The sequence below is a fragment of the Haliotis rubra genome, unplaced genomic scaffold (genome assembly GCF_003918875.1).
Source record: "Haliotis rubra isolate DU_JTF1 unplaced genomic scaffold, ASM391887v1 Scf2198, whole genome shotgun sequence".
In the NCBI taxonomy this organism is placed as follows: domain Eukaryota; kingdom Metazoa; phylum Mollusca; class Gastropoda; order Lepetellida; family Haliotidae; genus Haliotis; species Haliotis rubra.
The window spans coordinates 1-18,210 of record NW_025766223.1 but is presented as its reverse complement, the minus strand read 5'-3'; the positions used below and the strand labels follow the sequence as shown (position 1 = coordinate 18,210).

Genomic DNA, 18,210 nt, shown 5'->3' with positions numbered 1-18,210 from the left:
TCAGCCCTGACGACGTATAAGCGCTCGGGAATATTATTTACATCAACTTAAACAGAATACAACATATCTGGTTTGTCTGTATAGCGTGTGGCGTTTTCTTTCATGTGTGGACTTATACCTCTGAGTTGTTACTTTCCCGTTGTTCATTAAACGCGACAAATTTGCTTTGGTGGAAGTCGATGTGGGTTATATCGATGACTTTGTGAGCTGGCGATTAGAATCCACACCGAGACAGTGGGTTCGAATCCCAAATGGATTCACCTTTCAACATGTACTTGAACCTTTACTTTACTGAGAGAGTGAAATCCCTCGAAACATATGTTACATTTATCCGGCTTTTAATGGCAATAGGTATTTTCCTTGGTTGATTAAATGCGACCTTCTGTGTCTACTCTATGTGTTGATATTGTTTAAGTGCTGAGTAGTCTAGAATTCTTATGTTATTTCCGATACTAAATGGTCAATCCCATAACACAACATACAGCGCAGTAACATTTTCACAGCTGTATCGGCCTTTACACAACATAGGATCTGTTCCTGGCGTTTACATTGGCTCTTTCTCTTGCGTAGATTTGCAAGAAAAGTTCAATGTTACATTTGTATGAGAGTTATACTCACTTCCTGTGGAATGAAATAATTTCTGCTTCAGGAAATGGGTATACTGGCTTTGGAAATAGAATGTTTGCAGACATGTAAAATGTACTTCCGTTTTACTGACATCCGGATAGAAACGAAACATGCAAAAAGCAGTTATATTCAGTACTTTATACGTCTGTAGCAATTTAATGTGAATGTCTTGCACAGGTGCACTTAAAGTCGAACACGGGATCTTTGATATCCATATGGCGACGTTTCGGGACATACCCTTTACCGTTATCAAGCTAACTAACTAGTCCACACATTTGCTACTCTCTCATTGCACAACTTCTAAAGACGCGGGCGGTGGGGTAGCCTAATGGTTAAAGCGTTCGCTCGTCACGACGAAGACCCGGGTTCGAATCCCTACATGGGTACAATGTGTGAAGCCCATTTCTGGTGTCCCCGCCGTGATGTTGCTGGAATATTGCTAAAAGCGGTGTAAAACCAAACTCACTCAGTCAGTCAGTCTAAAGACGCCTATCATACAATTCACCTCTTGGTGCCAGCTCTCACAGAGAAGTTAGGAATGACCTTCCCCTGAGGTCAGTCCATACCTTACCACATCAATGTTCACAATGAGCATGATGTGTATATAAGATGAACATTTTTAGACAATTCCAATTCTTCTCAAAAATAACAAAGTAACTTGAATTTTTCTCAGATAAGAACAAAATAGTCCAAAGACTCAGATTTGCGAAAGGCAATCCCCTGTTGTTGATAACTAGGATGTAATGCGTCAGGAAAAGTGGATAAATTAAGAAAACCTTTGTTGGTAAATTTTATTCTGCTGAAATAGAACATGGGTTATACAAATTAATCACATACAGAGAAATTTTAAAATGCAGCAAAACGAAGAAGTCAACAATTACTTAGGTGGTGAAATACATTAAAACAAAAACATGAGCAAAGCGTATTTGATACATTCCTTTATGTTTTGCAGTGTTTGTATATTTGCAGATCGGAAAGTATCACATCTGCGGACATCGGTGGTCATGATTTCAGTCATACTATCTAATGACACCAGGAAGGGTACATGTTATTAACTGACCGGATACAACATACGTGTACAACGGGATATTTTTTCATTTTAATCTTTCCTGTGTAAAGTATTCGTTGCCAGTTTTGTCTAGGATATCATTATATGCCCTTCCTTCTGCGGTATATATCATGCTCGCAGTACAAAATATAAGTGTCAATTATCTGATTTTCAGTAACATACATACAGGAAAGCAAATTACATTCAATGCACAATATATATATATATATAAAACGCGATAATCATAAAACTAACAACAAATATAACAATACCATAACAATAACGACAACTCATTAACACTTATTATATGTACAAAATACCAAATACGAAAGTAAACTCAAAAGATTTTAATATCATATTTCAGGCTGGATATCTTTCATGGTATACCCATATACACTATTCCAGAGTTGTTCTCTGACAGATCATATTCAGCTTTGTGAAAATTAAATGTATGCCATAGCACGTTCGAAAAGGATCCGCTGCTCTCAACTCAGATTTGGTTGTTTCCATACACTTTGTTCTGAATGATATCATACTGTGACTTCTCCTCTCTCTCCTCCCTGGTGACTTCACTCAGTTCGGTGTAGTCTTGTTCATTCGTTCCAGACGTGTTCGCATAAGAAGGAATCTCTCCAGTTGCCCCTGTGTCTGTATTTCTGACACCTGTGCCTGGTGAGGATATCCATTTCAGTCTGAAACAGAGACGTTTTATAGAAATAGGACAGGGACAGTTTTAGAGCCTGAAAATCTATCTTGAACTGTTGTATACTCCACTGGAAGCTGAAAATTGAAATCGAGTGCACACTGATCCATTAATAGAAATTGAAAACTTTCCGCTGAGCGTGTACCTTTCGTAGGTTGTATTAACAGCAATATCCGTGCACACATTTTTATAACTGTTTTATATAATTGTTACTGCTTCTTCAAAACTTTTTCAAAAGTTACCTTCCAGATTTCAGCAGACACATCATCAGCCCACCAATCAGCAACAGCATTACAACAAGTACTACCGCTCCTCCAATGACGCCGCTTGTAACAGGAGACACTGAACCAGATACACAAACAAATTAGTTGTGCGTTTGACATTATTTAATATCACTGACTATAATACGCCCATGCATAATGTATATCAACGTTAACGCCGATCTAAAGCAACTTTTATAAAGGCATAAATGAGATTCGAACCTCTAACATCCTCATCACATCGGTCACCAGTGAAGCCGTCCAGACATTCTCCGGGGCAGCGTCCATCTCCAACATTGCACGTGACGTCACAATATCCACAACGAGTACAATCAGGGTCCATAAGTTCCAGGCTTGCATCCTGAAAGTAAAACAGTTCCGGTATTAAGTGATGAAGTTTTACTATCAAGAAGTAAATTTAAATATGTTTCAGCAATGACATATCTTATCAAATCTTTCTGGCTCTTCTACTGAATTCCCCACTGATATACAGTAATATACAGCATATGAAACCCTGATGAGAGAGGACACATTTGAAAATACGGTAAAATACAATGTATACAATTATCATGAGTGTTGCCTCCTGCGAAAATGTATGGTCTAAAGGAGATTATCGATCATATGATGGAAATGCTGACAGGCTGTTGTAGGCTATTACCAGCTTTGTCAGCTTTGGAAGAGGCAAGACTAGTGATAATTAGCTCTTTCATCAGTAAGTAAGTCCCACATCTAAAACAGTGTTTCTGATTGAAATAATAAAACATCAATACTCTACACATACTGGCGGACCTGAGATACCATGGGCACTGCATACAAGACCGCACTCTCACCTGGCATTACTCCTTCCTCAGCCGACTCACATATTAGCTCGAAATATCTTTCAAACCATTTCAGAGCTAGTGCTGTATAGACGCATATCAACATCATCTATGCGTTTCTAATTCTAAGAATATATTTTAAATATGAATTTCTGGAAACATTACTCTGAGTACAGTCTAATCCAATCCATCCTTCCTGACAACCGGCAGCGCAGGCTCCTGTCACGTGGTCGCAGGAGACTGGTGCAGTTTGGCAATGACGTGAATCACAAGACTTGCTGCAGTTAGAACCGTACTTCCTGCTCTGACATGCTTCACGCAAAGAAAGAGAGAGACTGGTCACCGAACAATTACATCTTTGTTTCGTGAGGTTGAAATGTCTTGCAACAAGGTTTTCGATCTACATTCAATCAAGATGATACATAAAGAGTCACAATAACAATGTTACTGAATTGTAATGTCACTGGCAATTCACTCAGTATATAACATACAATTGGCATTTCGCATTACATACCTTACGCATTTGCACATGACAAAATAGCAGCACGTGTCATCTCCGCAAAATCTATTTCAACTTGATATGTATATCGTCCACAGTTCATTAGCATTCGGCATTACATATACGATATATATCTTATATAACAGTAGAAATAGGTAGCACTATGAAAACAATTCTCAATCTTAGTCTCACGTATAATGCAGTCATCATTCTGCCATCCTTCCCGGCATCCATCTGGGCACGATCCAGTGACGTCACACACAGAAGATGGTGTTTTACAGTTGCGGGAACTGCAGAACTCTGTACATCCTGGTCCATACCTTCCAGGACGACAGTTGACAGGCACTGTAAAAGTAAAACATAGAAATGTAGTTTCGTCTAAATTTCCACACTTACATAATTATTATAACTATTACAATATACTCCAGCAAATACAACAAGAATACCCCTCTGAATGAGAAAAATCACCCTTGGTATTCAAATATAAACCATGACATGGTGATATAATGTACGCATTACGTTATTAGATATGATAATTTTCATGAATTACAGTATGTTCATGGTACTATTGTTTTGCTTCATGTGAACACTGAACTTTGGTTTTCATTGTGTTTGTGCCATGACAACCTCACCATTTCTCGAACGTGCGGTGTGATCACTATTACATAGTGGTTCATAAATACATGCTCAGTCGTAAAAGTCGACACAAGGGAAATGATAAACCCAGAGTTGCATATGAAAATGGGTTTATCATTTCCCTTGTGTGCAGTGATCTACTGTTTAGAGTATTGTTGAAGAGTCGTTGAGCAACATAGTAGTGGACTATGACCAATCGTTGTTCATAACCTGACATGACATACACCCTCGACTTATGTGGTCATCATGTTTTATGTTTCACGTTAATTATATTTCACCAACAATTACTTTATTGATGGAATGATTATTCGTCGCGTTATTACAAAAGTAAAAGGCATGACAATAAAAGTAATTTGTAAGGCTACCACAGTTTGGATGATCGTGACACGCTCTGACTTAATCCACCTCGAAAGGTATTCGTGTTCTCCTGCCTTTGCTGTATTTTAAAGCATCCATAACGATGAGCATTGTTATTCAAAACTTCCATATATTAACCAAGCCTTTTAGCTTTAATATTTGAATTTACTTTTAAAAATGTAACAATACAAGTAGTCCTGTTCTGGACCTCATGAGCGAACACATTCTGATTTGTTCTTGAAGACATTTGTCAATCAAACCTGTCGCCGAAGGGATATATATTACTATTGGTGACAGATGAAAGGGTATTTCAGCTTGAAATGTATACTGCGCATTTTATTTAAAACCAATAGATGAATTATAGAGTGTCCTTCACTATTAACATGTGAGTGAGTGAGTGGGTTACAAGTATACGTCACATCGGCAATATTTCAGCTATATCGTGACGACAGTTATGTACTAAGAATAAACATATTATAACTTTTTTTAAAAATATGTCAGTGAAGGACAGTATAACGACTAGATTATCACAAATTAATTAAACCTCGTTTGTGCATTAGTAACATGTGACATAAGGACATTACCTGTACAGTCACCCTGTGTCCATCCTGTCTCACATCCACTGTCACAGGTTCCTGTTGAGTGACAGGAAGAGTTCCCTGCACAGTGTCTGGAGGAGCATACACCATGACAGTTGGGTCCATAATGATTGGAATCGCAAGCTGAAATAGAACGGCACGGTTTCCATATTGTAATTTACCATAAGGTGTACCGTACATATTCTGAAGAAAGGCTTTGGCTCAAAGATTATTTCTTATTCACTTACTAATAATTACGATTCATTTTAACGACTGACCTTCTTTACAATCAACACCCATCCATCCAGCTTTACATCCAGAATTACATGACCCAGTCACATGATCACATGGTGAATTTCCGGCACAGTGTCTTTCAGAGCAAAGACCTGTACAATTTTCGCCGTACTTTCCATTGGCACATTCTGTGAGAAAGAACAGTAGAGGTTAGAGTGCATTCACGGCTGCATGTGCATTGACGTTCTTCATCTTAAAGTCCCTTCCGCAATAACTGATTATTTGGTTTCAAGTTGCAAATGATTGTTGTGCCGATTCATACCAATAAACTTTCAACATTCTTTACCTTGTGTGCAGTCAACCTCTATCCAACCAGGAAGACATCCTGTGTCACATGCCCCAGTGTGACGGTCACATGACGAACTTGGAGCTGAACACTTCCGCCCAGCAAACGTTTTCTTGCAGTTAGTGTCATACGTAGTGCTGTTGCAAGCTGTAAAATATGGATAAGAAATAAAATATTCATTCGTAAATAAAGTTGAAAGGCTTTCAACTTGTGAAGCATTCTAGGTAATCGGTTCAACAAAGTGTATGAAACGGGTCAGAAGGAAGGTAATGTTGATGCACTACTTCACAGGCCACTGAAAACTTACCCATAATAAGACCTCCAGAACGACATCATGAATAACCTACAGTCAGCGTCTAATGTATGCGTCTACGTATCTGAAGATTCCAGTACCACTACCTGGAACCTATCAATACTGACAGTAGAAACGTCTCACCGGTATCACATCTCTGTCCCTGCCACCCTGGTCTACAGTCTCCAGGACAGAATCCAGTCCAACGATCACAGGTTGAATCCAGGCAGTGACAGAACTTATTACAGTTCACCCCGTAGACTCCTGGGCTGCAGACTGGTACATTGTCATGAGGTACAGTTAATGTTATTGGGAGAATGAGAGAAAGCTGGTATGTGGTAAAATTTGGTTTAAGATTCTGTTTAAAAAAATTGTGGTTGTTTTAACCAGAGTAACAATACTTCCGATAGTTAAGCGTGTTTTGATGTGACGCTTCAAGGAAATCGAACCGCCAGCATTTCATTCCCTTCTCCGACGATTAACCCACTATACCACGGAGGCGGTTTGGAGGGGTAGGGAAACATATTGAAAAGTGAATTTTGGAATTTAAATCTATAACGTGGGTGATTAGGCATAATGGGATAGTGAATGCAATCGTTGATTACGACAAACGTTTTTATCATAACAGGCAAGTTAGTCTTTTACTTGAAGGCGTTTTTAAAAGATCTCAATACAGAATTCTAAATGACTTTTCCGAATCGGCAACAGAAGCATTTACTAGCTTCATAAAATTGGTATTATTTTGGATCTCATTTGGATATGTTGGATAGGTTTAAATTACTCTATGTTCTTTTGCAAAATGGGATCCATGGAAATTTTTTCAAGTTGATTAAAAATATGTATACTAATGTCAAGGCCACTGTAACCTTTGAGTACGGTAAGAAATTAACTGAATATTTTGATAGCACCTGTGGGGTTCGGCAAGGCTGTGTCCTTAGTCCGGTATTATTTTCTTTATATATTAATGAGCTCGTATCGACCTTAGAAAATAAGTTTGATGACGGTATATTTATCTCCGAACATATGTTGAATATTATAGCTCTGTTATTTGCAGATGATTTGGTTTTGATAGCTGATACTGTTGTTAGACTACAGCGCCGCCTTGACGCCCTACATATGTATTCCCATAAATGGGGCATGGATATTAATACGGATAAAAGTAAAATAATTGTTTTAAAATGGGTGGACCCTTGTCCAAACACGAAAAATGGTTCTATAATGGCATTCGAATGGAAACTGTCAATGTTTATAAATATCTAGGACTTATGATAACTCCCAAATTGATTTGGACTAGGGCATGTAAAACATTATCTGATCAAGCTTAATAAAGCACTGTGGCCGATCAAGCCATTTATAAGACGATACGATATGTCACTCTCAGAAGGATTTTATATTTTGATAAAAAAATTGTACCAATTCTAACATATGGTGCTGAGATATGGGGTTTTAAAAAGAGAGAAAGTATTGAAATTGTCCATCGAAAATTTTGCAAATTTTACTCCAGATTAGTTACAGATCATCTAATGCTGTTGCATATGGGGAATGTGGAGGGCACCCTTAAGCAACGTGTGCTATGTCAAATGTATTAAATACTGGCTAAGATTATTGAGAATGCATCAAAGTAGATATCCATATCAATGTTATAATTTTTTATTATCTGTTGAATTCAGGAACCGTCCCACATGGGCTCGGCATGTCAGTGATTTGTTATTTTATCTTGGCTTTGGTACAGCTTGGATTTCACAAGATGTCGGTGATACAAAAATGTTTCTATATATGTTTTACTGAAAGAATTAACAACTGCTCTATGCAAGAGTGGCATTTGTCCCTAGATGTTCCTTCGCTGTCCTTCTATAAGTCCCATAAATCTCTGTTGACCTGTGAAAAATATTTATCATTGAATATAAGTAATACGTGCAAGCGTCTGTTCACATTATTTAGATCAGGGTGTAATGCACTGTGGTATCAAATATATTAGAAGAGGTACTGCCTCCTGCAATGATGATATTGTATTATGTAAACACTGTGAAAGTATTGAGGATGAAATCCATATTGTCTATGTTTGTAAACGCTATGAGGATATGCGTCGGCGTTACATTCCGAAAACGGTCCATGGATATTATTATTCACTCCGCAACATATGTACATCATCCGACAATAACATCATAAATAATTTTGTCAAATTCTTAGAACATGTTTATTCTGCTCCTGTTAGCGTTGTTGTATGAAAATGGTAACCAAAACCACTATTGTACCACCTTGTACGATGGGTCGTCTGGCCTTTATACAAAATAAACCCTTCTTCTTCATTCAGTTACTTAGTGTAGAGTATAGGTGTTTCAAACTTCGTTTAATCAAACTATTGAAATTCTGATCTTAAACTTCATACAACCGTATCAATTCAATATTCCACTGCCCTGTGTAAATAGACAGAGGCGATTTGCGCGATCAACAACAGTTAAGTTTTAGTTAATACACTTCAGTTTATACGTTGACTCAGTCAGTTGAAACCATATAGAGACAGACTTAGGATTCAGCAACACAAAACTGCTGTAATTTGTGATTCCGTTGCAAGATACACCCGAGGAACGTTAGTCTAACCACCTAGTTGCCACAATAATAGAATGTGCGTGAGGTCTTCCTCGTTCATCAATTATCTCCAAATTAAATGTCACTGAATAAATATGTGGAGAGTGTTCAATGTTTGTTTATGATCTAGTTCCAGCTGTTCAAAGAAAACGCGTCCAGTTGTTAAAAACTATGTAATATAAGTTTATTGTTATTAAAATAGTCACATCGGCAGCGGGAAATTAATAATAGAAGTTATGAAACATGCATACAAGTGGAACACAACAAAGAGAAATAACCATTATAAATTATCCAGTTTGATATAAATGAAAACGTCCTGTCAACACACTCCAAGATATCGTTGATAATTTTACAAATGCTCAGAATTTATTCTGTAAAGGAACTTACAAACAAGGTCTTTGGAGTTGAAGGACATTAGAACACATTTGTATTACCAGGACCCGAATGGACAATTTCTTGTAAATAGAATAAATGACTTACCATAGATCTCCACCTCACAGACGTTGAGTGTGCCATCGTGTCCAATATTTATTGCATCTTGTTAGGTATGAGTGCATTGTCGACTATAAAAGACCGAGCTTCAAATACCCACTTATACATAAATGAATACATCCAATCAACACTGCAACGCTTTCACAATGTGTTTGATAAAGCTGCTCAAATATTGAGATTAAAGATCAGGGTCCTGATCCACAAAGCCTTCTTAGCATATGATGAACCTTACGACAGGTTACAAATGATTTATGGATCAGGGACCCTGAATGGAACTTAAATGACTCCGTACATTCGCTGTAAATGGATAGTCAAACACATGCATGTCACAAGCACACAAATACACATACTTAATACAATACATGATTACCATAGATTTCCACCTCACAGATGCTCAGTGCACTAGCATAGCCATCACTTCCTCCAGCCCCTGGCTCCTAATGGTGACGTATCTGCCGGTATCTACACGTCGCGTCAGTTGGTTGGGAGTATCTGATGGCCTCGGGAGGGTGGAGCAGATGGCGGAGGCGTCGTTGTTCAGGTAGATGTTAGAATCGGCGTTCTATAGTAGACTGGAAAACAGATGTTTTATTCTACGTTACATAATAATACTTTCAGATAGATGCTGGAGTTGGCATTTCTAAAGTAGACTTGAAAACCAAACATGTTTTAATACTGTGTCAATATAGTTGTTGTTTGCTCACATTTCAGATCACAGAACTATGTTCATGTAATGGAATAATACCGTAATTGAGAAAGACATAACAGCCCATTGAAGCTCAAGATTGTTCTGATTAGTGCATATGTTTTGCAAAAAAAATCCCTTTGAAGCTAAATTTGTCATTCCTTCACTGAACGAGATACATTTAGGGTGCCTAACAGTAAACGTCCTGATCATGAATGTTATGAATACGTTAATTACTAAACCGTCCGTATATAAACAGTAAGACATGTTTGTGTGTTTCTAATAGGTATCAAACACAACCAAGACACAACAACATTATGTGAAGCGAAGCAATTCTACTCCTGGAATAAGTAACTGTGCATCATTTGATGTAATGCCATTTTAATGCAAAAAGATAATAACATGATCTGTGATGTTTTCCGTAATAACTATTTGATGTATTTGACTGTTGACAGGAGAATATCGAAATGTATGATTTGACGCCCTCGAAGAGATGTGATGTCAAAATGACAGTTCACAAATTCAGTATCGTGTGTGTCCACCATTGGTGTTGATGCAGGCGTGACAACGACGACGCATTGACGACACTAAGAGATTGAAGGAAGCTTGGAGAACGTTGTTCAATGTCTGAACCAACGTTTGTCCCAATTCAGCTAACGTCAGAGACCCAATCATCTCATCCTGAATCGCAGACCTGTCATATTGCCATTGACAAGTTGTGTGCGACGATGAAGGTTGCGTTACCTCCCATATCATAACGCTTTCGCACTCGACGTCGAAAGTCGCATGCGTCAACATACCGTTCATCCTCGCCGTCTGTACACCCTTGCCCTGCCATCTGAGCTTTCCAGATGAAATCTCGACATCAGTGAACAACACACAATATCAATCTCCTGTACTGTGAGATGCTGCCTGTACCTGGCAAGACGTGCCTGTCGGTGACGTTGGAGCAAAATTGACGTATTGCAGGCCGCCGGGGTAGGATGTTATGGTCTCTCAGTCGGTACTTCAGGCCTGGACCTGATTGACGTAAGCCAGGAATGGTCCAAGCAGACAAAATGGCTGTCTGGAATCGATTCAGGTCAGCCGAATATGGTTGTCTTGCTGACGTGAGGTCACGTGTGCATCTCTCCTGTTCCCATTATGTTGAAAACGTCTCTATAGAGCATACCCACGGCGCGGAGACGTTGATTTTCTGTAAGCCGTGACATGACGTACGCGCAGTTTAGGTTGCAATTAACGAGTTTTCCAAAGCATTCAGAGGCTGTAGAATAATCAACCGTCCTCCAATTTTCAACTTTTCAAAAGTGAGTAAATTCATTGTGGACAAAGTGCACGTGCCACGCGCATTACGTGGCATCACATTTCATGCAAAGTGTTTTGCTACATGTTTATTTAGGGTTATTTTTATAATTTTCAAATAACTTTATCTTATGCAATTTTATGTTATGCACAGTTATTTTTTTCCGTTAGTATATATGTATGTATATCACACTCCAATAAATAATCACAGTATAGAATCTGCAAAGCAGAGTTAAACACATACTGTCTGGTCCTGATACAGCATAGTTACCACCCCAAAGTGATGACCTATATTTATTCCATTCATGTCTTGTTGGGTAAACTTGATAATATTATCGACTGTAAGTAGGCTAAATGTAAGAACTACTATTGCTGGTATTGAAATTAGCTTAAATCAGCGGAATGGCCCTGGATTTTGTAGAGGATGTAAATTAATCTTGAAACTGTATAGCGATAATAGGATTGATTTAAATGCGTTTACATAACACTCGTTCACGTATATTAGATGATGGTGCCCCACCGTTATAACCAAAATGCCATATTTTGTAGTTTGAGACAGAGTAATACAAACCTAATGCATGTTTACGTTCTTCTGTTACCCGGTATCAATTGTTTGTATACACCTCGAGACGGAATTGTTTCGGAGCCAATTCATTGATGTGGAATGTTTAAATGTTGATATAAATGGTATATTTAAAGCATCTGGCATCTGCCCCAGTAGGTAACTGGGGTGTAGGTGAAATGTGTGTGTAGGGGTTATGGGTGCGAACCGTATGAAATACTAGAAGTGAGCAGATACAGATAAGTGGAGATATCACACGTTGAGGTATATTAGGTGATGGGGTGGTACTGTTTGCTTTGGTTTCATCACAAGTGTATAATGAAAATATGCCTCGTCAGATAGAGCAATATCAGCCTGTTGCTCATATCTGTGTTAGATCAAGATGCTTGGGTACCTACAATTGCGTCTGCTGTAGATCCTGATGTCATACAGCTGGAAGTCCCGGCCAAGATCCACTGTCCAGTCTGACGGAGATCCACCAGCGTGGAAACAGGTTCTTCCCTCACCACCAGTGTCACTGTCTCCATCCACAGCATTTGATGCGGGCCACCCTACGTACGCTTCAGGTGTTGTTGATGTTGTCTTGCTCAGTGCAATGTTTCCTATGTGGTTCAAGAATCATGCCATACACATGCATCCATATAGACCCCAGTACGTGCAAATACTGAAAAGGTTCACAGGGTTTACATGTATGGTGACAGTCGGATTCAAGTTGATGGTGTAATGACAACCACAACTCGACAACATATCTATTAATGTTATATACGGTGTGAGTTAAGGGAGAATCATGCATTTTATAATGGCTTGTACCAAGAGGCAGGTTTAACACCGAACAAAGGAGAATAATTAACATCTATATGATAGCGTTAAATGCATGTGCCACTCACTTGTCTGGCAAAGACCTCCTTCCTTTGTCCACCCCTGATCACAAGAACCAGGACAGGCACCTGTAGTGTCGTCACATGATGTCCCGCAGTGACAGGAGTAGTTACAGGAGTCTCCAAACCTTCCTGGTTGACAGGAACCTGTGGGGAGATACAGAAAGGTAGGATTCAACACTGAAAGGAGTATTGTCAGTCTCCAACTGTCAAAGTGGGCTATATTGCTGGATATTTGAGATCTTCCTGTTATGAGTGAGTGAGTGAACAGGTTTACTTTTATAATACATATAGGTACAGTAAAAAAGCCTGTCAGCGAAGGACAATAAAACAACTAGAATCTCACAGTTATGAATATAAAACAAGTATCTAAATCTAAAATATTTAGTTACAGAAGACAATACAATATAAAAAACAGGCTATAGATTACCAACATCTGAAGGTAGATCACCATACTAGGATCTGCTGGTTATGATATCTCCATAATGGATTATTCCAAATAAGGGATGGATTAAGACTTTCAGAGTAACTAATTATTACAGGGGTAATGCCTTCTGATGCTCATTTCTACTGGTATCAGTGACACAAACGTTCATGGATATTTTGATTGCATAAGTATACCCTCTCACTCAGACAACCAGTTTGTCATCCACATTACCCATTATTTCCGAGAAGATGTTTACATATACATAGGTATGCGTAGATACATAACATTGTTCATGTTGTATATGAACTACGACTAGTGAAGGTTTGACGCGACTGGTAACATGCAAGGCATAAGACGTTTTTACATTACTCATTATTTCCCAACAGATGTTACATGTACATAGGTATGCATCGATACACAGTATTGTCCATGCTGTGTATGAACAGCGGCTAGTGCAGGTTTGACTGTATCTAAAAACCTGCAAAGCATAAGTCATTTTACATTACATTTGAATATTGAGGTGAGGTGAGGTGAAATTGGGTTTAACGTCGTACTTGAGAATATTCGCTCATATGACGACGAAAATATTGAGCCTCAAAGTCTAAAAATACTGTGTGGAAAGAGGACCAAAATGCAAAGAATTTTGACTGATTATTGTTTGTAAAAGCAATAAATTTGCATGACTGGTAGTAACTTAATATTTGAGTGAATGAGTGAATAAAATCACACAATAAATGTATAACACTCTCAGGCACCTGGTAACAAAAGGAACACACGGATGAATCAATATATCCAATCTCATGCAAGTCAATATTAGTTGTCAAAATATTCTGAGTTATCTTCTACTGAAACCATTCTAATTTAACGCTTTGAGTACATCGATTAGCCACCAACTTATTATTTCCAATTCGTTCTGTCGGAAATGTCTGTCCAATGTTTCTTCCCATTTTAATTGTTCATTTGTTTTATTAAAACAAAGTTGGCATTGTGTTTCATAAAAAAAAAATGTTTCCTATTAGCTATTTTGAAAATGCTAAAAGGAAAAATGTAGGGTAGGCAAGAATGTCTTCCACTTGTTTAAAAGTGACATTTCTCTTTTCATATATTCAAAGATTGCTCTTTTAAGACCTTGGTATGTGAGAAAACCAACAGCTTTATCATATTTCTTCCAAAGTCAGTACATTACCGTCATCGTTTACTTTATTTCTCAAGTATGTTATTCCTGTTCCTTCCATATTGCTGTGACAGACTGTTCTGCCACCAATCAAAATATTGTGCCAGAGTGATGGATTTACTATCAGCCGCATTCTTATAACAAATTGTTAGATAGTCAGACCATGCCTCCACAACATACTTTCAGAATCAATTTGAAATAGCATACATTTGCTAATATAAACACCATTGAAACCTCGAGCTCCATATTCAGCAGCGGTAGTAGCAACCTTTCTTTTGATTTTGTCGTTCTTACCCTTCCAATTAAAATCAAAGCATTTCTTCTGAAAAGATTGAATCATATCATCTGGTGGACTTGGTATAGATGAGAAGAGATGGTTTAATTTTTGGCAGTAATAAGGATTTCAAGACAACATTGCTTCCCATAGGTGTTAGAAATCTTGATTCTCAAATTGTCATATCTCTCTCAATTTTCCTAAGCTTGTCAGAATAATTAATGATTACCAAAGATTCTAGATCAACATCAACATCAACTTTGATACCTAACAGATGAAATTATGATTGTAACCAATCTAGATTGATAGCTCGTATCGTGACCTTTCTTTGATCCTATCCATATTAGTCTTGTCTTTTCAGTATTATCTTGAAGTTCAGAAACCTTGCAAAACAGTTAAGACATTGGGAACTGCATAGCGACCTTTCTCAGTATCATCTAATGTTAATGAAGTATCATCCGCAACCTGAGCTAAAAGGCTTTCAACATTTCCTATCTTATTACCCTTTGTCCTCTTATCTTTCTTATCATAATTCCTCAGATTTCTACACATAGGATGAATATATATGGCGAGACCGGATCCCCTTGTCTGCATCCTCTAGTAATCTTGAACAAAGGGCTTCCAAAATGATTTACAAGAACGCATGATTCTATATCATGTAGGAGAATTGAAATCCATGTTTGTACTTTTGAGGTTGAGTCCCATCCGGGATTCGAACCCACACCCTCGGAGTCAGGCACCTAAACGCCAGCACACAAAGTCAGCCACCTTACCACTTCCACCGCGTGGGACTCAACCCCCAAAGTACTAGAATTTGTACTTTACTAAGAAAGTGTAATCCCAAATATAGCATATGTTACATTTAACCACTTTCTAAATGACATTGTGTTATCATGAATTAAATTGATCTCGCCACAATATGGCTACAATATTGCTGATGTGACGCATTATATTAACTCACTCACTCATTGTTAGCGATAACTGTAGATCCAACCTTATATGAGGTATTCAATAGACTAATGGTACGACAAGATTTGAGAAACTGTTCAGGGTGCCGTTCCACTAACCGATCTTAACTAAGATCAATCTTAGCAAGTTACGCCAATTTTACAATCGTCTTAGCTAAAAGTTACACCCGTTCCACTAACCGATCTTAGGCCGATCGTAGCCGGTACCGATCTTACGATCCGATCCAAGCTTAGATGGAGACTCTTTCGTTAGAGAGATAGAGGAATGCGAGGCACGAGTTATTTCCCTTTGCATAGTCTAGCAAATGATGGAAGTACTGTACGAACCAACTGAGTGAGTGAGTTTAGATTTACGCCGCACTCAGCAATAGTCAAGCTATATCGCGGCGGTCTGTAAATAATCTAGCTAATTAAGATGTAAAACGTTCACTAACATGAGCGTTCATGTTAGTGAACGCTATGTATCTCAGCTATAAATAATCGAGTCTGGACCAGACAATCCAGTGATCAACAGCATGAGGATCGATCTGCGCAGTTGGGAACCGATGACATGTGTCAACCAAGTCAGCGAGCCTGACCACCCAATCCCGTTAATGGCCTCTACGACAAGCATGGGTTATTGAAGTTCAATATTCTAATCCGGGCCTTCATGGGTATTTTTCCAACCAAGTGTAAACGTGGAGAAAAAACCTAGAGCAAAATATTAGGGTAATGAGCACCTTGGTTTCAGGTGCAAGTGTGTGTGTACGCTGGGTATCAGGCATAATATAATAATAATAATGCATATTTAAAGTGCCCCTATTCCACATCCTAAGGCATGCTCAAAGCGCTATGTACAGATAATTTTACACGAGAGTATTTACAGCATAGATTATAAGTAATAGATCGAGAACAGGTTTTAAGTCTGGACTTAAAATGTCAATTATGTCAGAGCTTTTATTATGTGCCTTAGAACCTTTGTCAATCAGAATAAACAAGACGTGACGAGGCATCCTCTATAACGTATGTATAATCTGTCAGTGGTCTTGAATAACACGCGGCCTGCCTTCAGAATCCCCCACCAAATAAGTGACGTCAAATCAAACATATTTGTATTTTTGTTTTAGAACATTGTTCACTTCACGGCTGTCCCTAATCTTAACTATGACGTTGCAATATTGTTGTACAAATGTGTTACACCGACTCGCTCGGTTGTGTTCCCATGACGACAGTGGTCAGACTGGCCTGACATCTGTAAGGCTTAAGTGCAGTGTTTGTTTACATCACAGAAATATACAAATTCATTTCATGGGGATTTTAGGGACCCCTCAGGGTGAAATGCTCGCTCTTATTTTTCACATAGAATAGGAAAGCAACCATTTTGGTTGCCGATCGTAACGTCACGCCAAGATTGGGATTTTAGGGGTTTACGATTGGTCATAGGGCTAAGATCGGTTAGTGGAACGGCACCCAGGCTTCTTATTGGCTTCAGGCAAACATGTGATTTATCCTTGTTTTGGGGTTACAGATAAGGACCCATGCTCATGTGCATAGTTCAGGGAGTAATCAAATATATATTTAGATCATTCCCAAAGAATTTTTAAAAATTCAGCAGTGAATCATCAGGTCCTGAGGATTTTTTCATTTTTTCAATGCCGTAAGACATTCTTCATAATGTTATTGTACCTTCTAGATTGGATTCCTTGAGAGAGCAATCTTGGAATGTCTGTATCGGAAAACAGATTCTCTTGATCAATTTTGTGCACCTTCACTAGAAAGTAAACATTTTTTTATAAAACCCATTTGTTTCTTCTTCTAGAATGTCACTTCTTGCGTATTTATTACAGTGCCACTCATTTCTTACAAGATTGAAATAGATATATTTAATCAATTCATTGCTGACACAAGATTTGCTTGGTTTTTCCATGTTCTAGACCCAACAAAATGCTAGAATCTAGGAATTTCTACTAAGAAAGTGTAATCTGAAATATATAAACATATGTTACATTAGACCACTTTCTAAATGCATTGTGTATACTATGCAGCTGGCCGTGGGAGCCAGCCAATTAACACTTATCAGAGGGTTCACAAAGTCCGCAGTCTAGACTACCATTTTGTCCGACTTCCGTTTTCGTGGAAGCCGTGGCTGAGCGGTCTAGGTGTCCGACTTTGCGGTGCTGCTGGCGGTGGACTCCCAACAAAAGTACTAGAATCTGTATTTTACTAAGAAAGTGTAATCCCAGATATAACATATGTTACTCCTTAATGGTGTCTAACGTTTGACCATACACCGGGGATTCCAGTGGGAGTGTGGATGAGGAAGCTGACAGCTACACTCTCAGTATCCCTTTGAACTTTAACAGAGACTGAAACGATGAAAACTGTTTCTTCACGTGACATGGTTTCACCAACCGTTGCTTCTAAATAAAATGGTATTAGAGCATATGTTAGCAATACGTAAACTGAAACTAGCTAATACCAA

At 38.4% G+C, this 18,210-nt stretch overlaps 2 protein-coding genes across 3 annotated transcripts; both read right to left on the bottom strand.

The window, feature by feature from the left end:
* Nucleotides 1-1,569: 1,569 nt before the first annotated feature.
* LOC124277224 (multiple epidermal growth factor-like domains protein 11) lies at nt 1,570-9,855 on the bottom strand. The gene is made up of 10 exons (XM_046712875.1): nt 9,850-9,855; nt 6,543-6,674; nt 6,107-6,253; nt 5,805-5,948; nt 5,533-5,670; nt 4,148-4,300; nt 3,622-3,768; nt 2,861-2,999; nt 2,621-2,720; nt 1,570-2,367 (listed from the first exon to the last, which is right to left on the bottom strand). The coding sequence occupies exons 4-8, from the start codon at nt 5,824-5,826 to the stop codon at nt 2,971-2,973; spliced, it is 489 nt and encodes a 162-aa protein (XP_046568831.1). The 5' UTR covers nt 5,827-5,948; nt 6,107-6,253; nt 6,543-6,674; nt 9,850-9,855; the 3' UTR covers nt 1,570-2,367; nt 2,621-2,720; nt 2,861-2,970.
* LOC124277223 lies at nt 9,161-13,837 on the bottom strand. Of its 2 annotated transcripts, none has more exons than XM_046712873.1 (4): nt 13,703-13,837; nt 12,916-13,053; nt 12,427-12,630; nt 9,161-10,051 (listed from the first exon to the last, which is right to left on the bottom strand). In XM_046712873.1, exons 1-4 carry the CDS (start codon nt 13,827-13,829, stop codon nt 10,017-10,019), a joined length of 504 nt encoding a protein of 167 aa, XP_046568829.1. In that variant the 5' UTR covers nt 13,830-13,837; the 3' UTR covers nt 9,161-10,016. The 2 variants fall into 2 exon arrangements, with proteins under 2 accessions (XP_046568829.1, XP_046568830.1); XM_046712874.1 differs by lacking the exon at nt 9,161-10,051 and adding an exon at nt 10,095-10,119 and having other exon boundaries at nt 13,703-13,834.
* Nucleotides 13,838-18,210: the final 4,373 nt, after the last annotated feature.

Bases quoted from the DNA above. Each gene is read 5' to 3' on its own strand.
- LOC124277224 (XM_046712875.1), bottom strand. From the start codon at position 5,826: ATGGGTGTTGATTGTAAAGAAG. The intron at 5,671-5,804 runs GTCAGTCGTTAA...GTTCTATTTCAG, and splicing joins GGGTGTTGATTGTAAAGAAG to CTTGCGATTCCAATCATTAT. The intron at 4,301-5,532 runs GTAATGTCCTTA...TTACTTTTACAG, and splicing joins GACACAGGGTGACTGTACAG to TGCCTGTCAACTGTCGTCCT.
- LOC124277223 (XM_046712873.1), bottom strand. From the start codon at position 13,829: ATGACTTATGCTTTGCAGGTTTTTAGATACAGTCAAACCTGCACTAGC. The intron at 13,054-13,702 runs GTAATGTAAAAA...ATCTCCCCACAG, and splicing joins CATCTGTTGGGAAATAATGA to GTTCCTGTCAACCAGGAAGG. The intron at 10,052-12,426 runs GTAGGTACCCAA...TCTGTTTTCCAG, and splicing joins GATCTACAGCAGACGCAATT to TCTACTATAGAACGCCGATT.